The 2,239-nt window shown below is 57.0% G+C and overlaps 1 protein-coding gene across 1 annotated transcript in view; it reads left to right on the top strand.

Annotated features, from left to right (window-relative positions):
• LRP1 (LDL receptor related protein 1) overlaps window positions 1-2,239 on the top strand; it is an 80,172-nt gene that overhangs the window by 7,098 nt on the left and 70,835 nt on the right. Inside the window, exon 2 of the mRNA XM_024736604.1 lies at window positions 1,644-1,766. Coding sequence (XP_024592372.1) covers window positions 1,644-1,766 — 123 coding nt within the window. The remainder of the gene's footprint in view (window positions 1-1,643; window positions 1,767-2,239) is intronic.

The raw sequence follows: 2,239 nt of genomic DNA, 5'->3' as shown, positions 1-2,239 counted from the left end.
CCTTTATTTCTTGCTCAGGGTGGGGGGGAGGGGAGGGGGACCCCGGGGCCGGGGGCCTAGCCAGGCCATCCTTGATGTGTTTCCTGAACTCGGCTCTCATCCTGGCCAGGGGCCTGAGTGCTGTCCCCTCTGCCAGAGATGGGGCTTAGGGAGGGAGGACGTCTTCTCAGTGTGGCTCCCCTCACACTCCATCCCTCCCTGCTCAGAGCCCTGACATACTTTCCTTCTGCTCTGTCCCAGCCCTGAGCTCACTCTGCCCTGCCGTCTTCCCAGGGTGCTGTGGCTCCTGAGGGGCCATCTCGCCCCTCCCTGGCACCCCAGTGCCTAGTGCAGTGCCTGGCACAGAGCTGGTTTCCAGTGCACGACAGCCGAAGAGAAATGGGATTGACGCAGACCAAGGAAGAGGCGATGAAGGGCTGGGAGACTGGCTGGGGGTGAAGGAGGGGGGTACTTTTCTTCCCGTGGAGGGCATGGTGACGGGATCGGGAGGAACAACTCCTGAGAGCCTCTCAATGAGAATGGGGAGACTGGTGTGCACTGGTTGGTTAAAAGCTTAGAGTCAGCTCAACTGGTATGAGTCCTGATTTTGTCACTTGCCTGCTGTGTGAACCCACCTTCTCTGAGGCTTGGTTTCCTCATCTAGGAAACGGTGGTATTAGTAGTACCTACTTTGTCATATTGTGGAGAGGATTAAATGAGATGATACGTGGAAAGAACTAGTGTACCACATTTCCTGGCACATACTGAGGTAACAATGAGGGTTAGCGTTACCGTCTTTAATTCATCCCCGGAGAATGAGGTAAGAGAATGGGGCAGGAGCAGAGGGAAGCTGGTGGGGGTGAGGGTTTAGGGCAAAGAGGTCCCGGATATAGGACCTTAACAGGTCGGCTGGGCTGAAACCAGCTCCTACAGGTCACCCCAGCCATCCCCCTGCCTCAGCTCTCCAACTCTGTCATCCTGGGTAATCTTAGGTGCTTCTTACCTCTGAGGGCATCTGCTGAAAGTCTAACCAGCAAGGGAGGCTGGGTCTTTAGAGAATGCAGGTGGAGGCAGGGCTCCTCTGCTGATGCCATCTCCAAGCCACCACTGTGCCAAGGGCACCCCAGACACACATCCCATCTGGGGGCCTGGTGGTTAAGAGTTGGAGATGGGCAGGATGATGGGTCCCAGGGACCAAAAGTGTCCCAGAGGGCGAAGGAGCAGAGAGGTTAGAAAAGACCAGCTCTGGACCTCTAGTGAGACAGGGAGGAAGATAAAGAGAAAACACGCCAATGGCTAAATGCCCCATCACTCTCAGTCAGCAAAATGGGGTTGCTGGTGTCTGACCAGAGTAACAGAGAACAGCAAGGGCTTTGACCCTGAGGGCTGGGGGAGGGCACACCGAACAGGCAGTCTTCGGGACTGAGTGGGGGGCAATAAAACGTGCTCCCTGCATCCTTCCCCTCCCACTGTCGCAGGTACGCGGTGTTCTGGGAGTGAACCCCAGCCACGTGCCCAACCCCCCCAACACATGGACCGTGGGTCAGAGTCTGGGCCAGATGGAGACTGATGCTGGGGGAGGAGGAGGAGCCCTAGAGCGCTTAAGGCCATAGAGTTGGCCTGTATCCCTCAATCACACCCCTGTTTTCTTCCCTTGACCCCAGTCCCTAAGACTTGCAGCCCAAAGCAGTTTGCCTGCAGAGACCAGATCACCTGTATCTCAAAGGGCTGGCGCTGTGATGGTGAGAGGGACTGCCCCGACGGATCTGACGAGGCTCCCGAGATTTGTAAGTGCCTTTTCTGGATCCCTCCCCCACACCACCGATTTATGCCTTTTCCTTTTGGCCCAGGCAGTTTGGGATGAGGACAGTTGAGCTCTAGTCTGGCGTGGACATTGCTCTATGATTGTTTGTACATGACACAGCTAAAACTGTCCTCTCCCCCTCTTCAAAGAGCCCGGCATGGTGCTTGGTGTGCTCAGAAATGAGCTCCCTCAGCCGCTATACCCCCAAGCCAGCCAGAGATTGTGTTCTCTGGGCTGACAGATTTCCTGGAAGGAGAGGGCCCAGGCTCCCCTCCCTTCTGGCTCATCCCTCTTCTTCCCACCTCTGAACCTCCTGATCCTTGATGAGTGCCCCCAGGTCTTGCTGGGTCCCCTTCCTGTCCTCAGGCTCCCAGGCCAAAGGCCACTGGCCCCTTGCTAAGTCTCTGTCCCAGAAACCCCACCCCTGCACATTTCCCGCCCCCCCCCGCTCCCCCT

This window comes from Neophocaena asiaeorientalis, unplaced genomic scaffold (assembly GCF_003031525.2).
Source record: "Neophocaena asiaeorientalis asiaeorientalis breed wild unplaced genomic scaffold, Neophocaena_asiaeorientalis_V1.1 scaffold134, whole genome shotgun sequence".
NCBI classification, from domain to species: Eukaryota; Metazoa; Chordata; class Mammalia; order Artiodactyla; family Phocoenidae; genus Neophocaena; species Neophocaena asiaeorientalis.
Note: the sequence above shows the minus strand (reverse complement) of the source record. Positions and strands in the feature narration are given on the sequence as shown.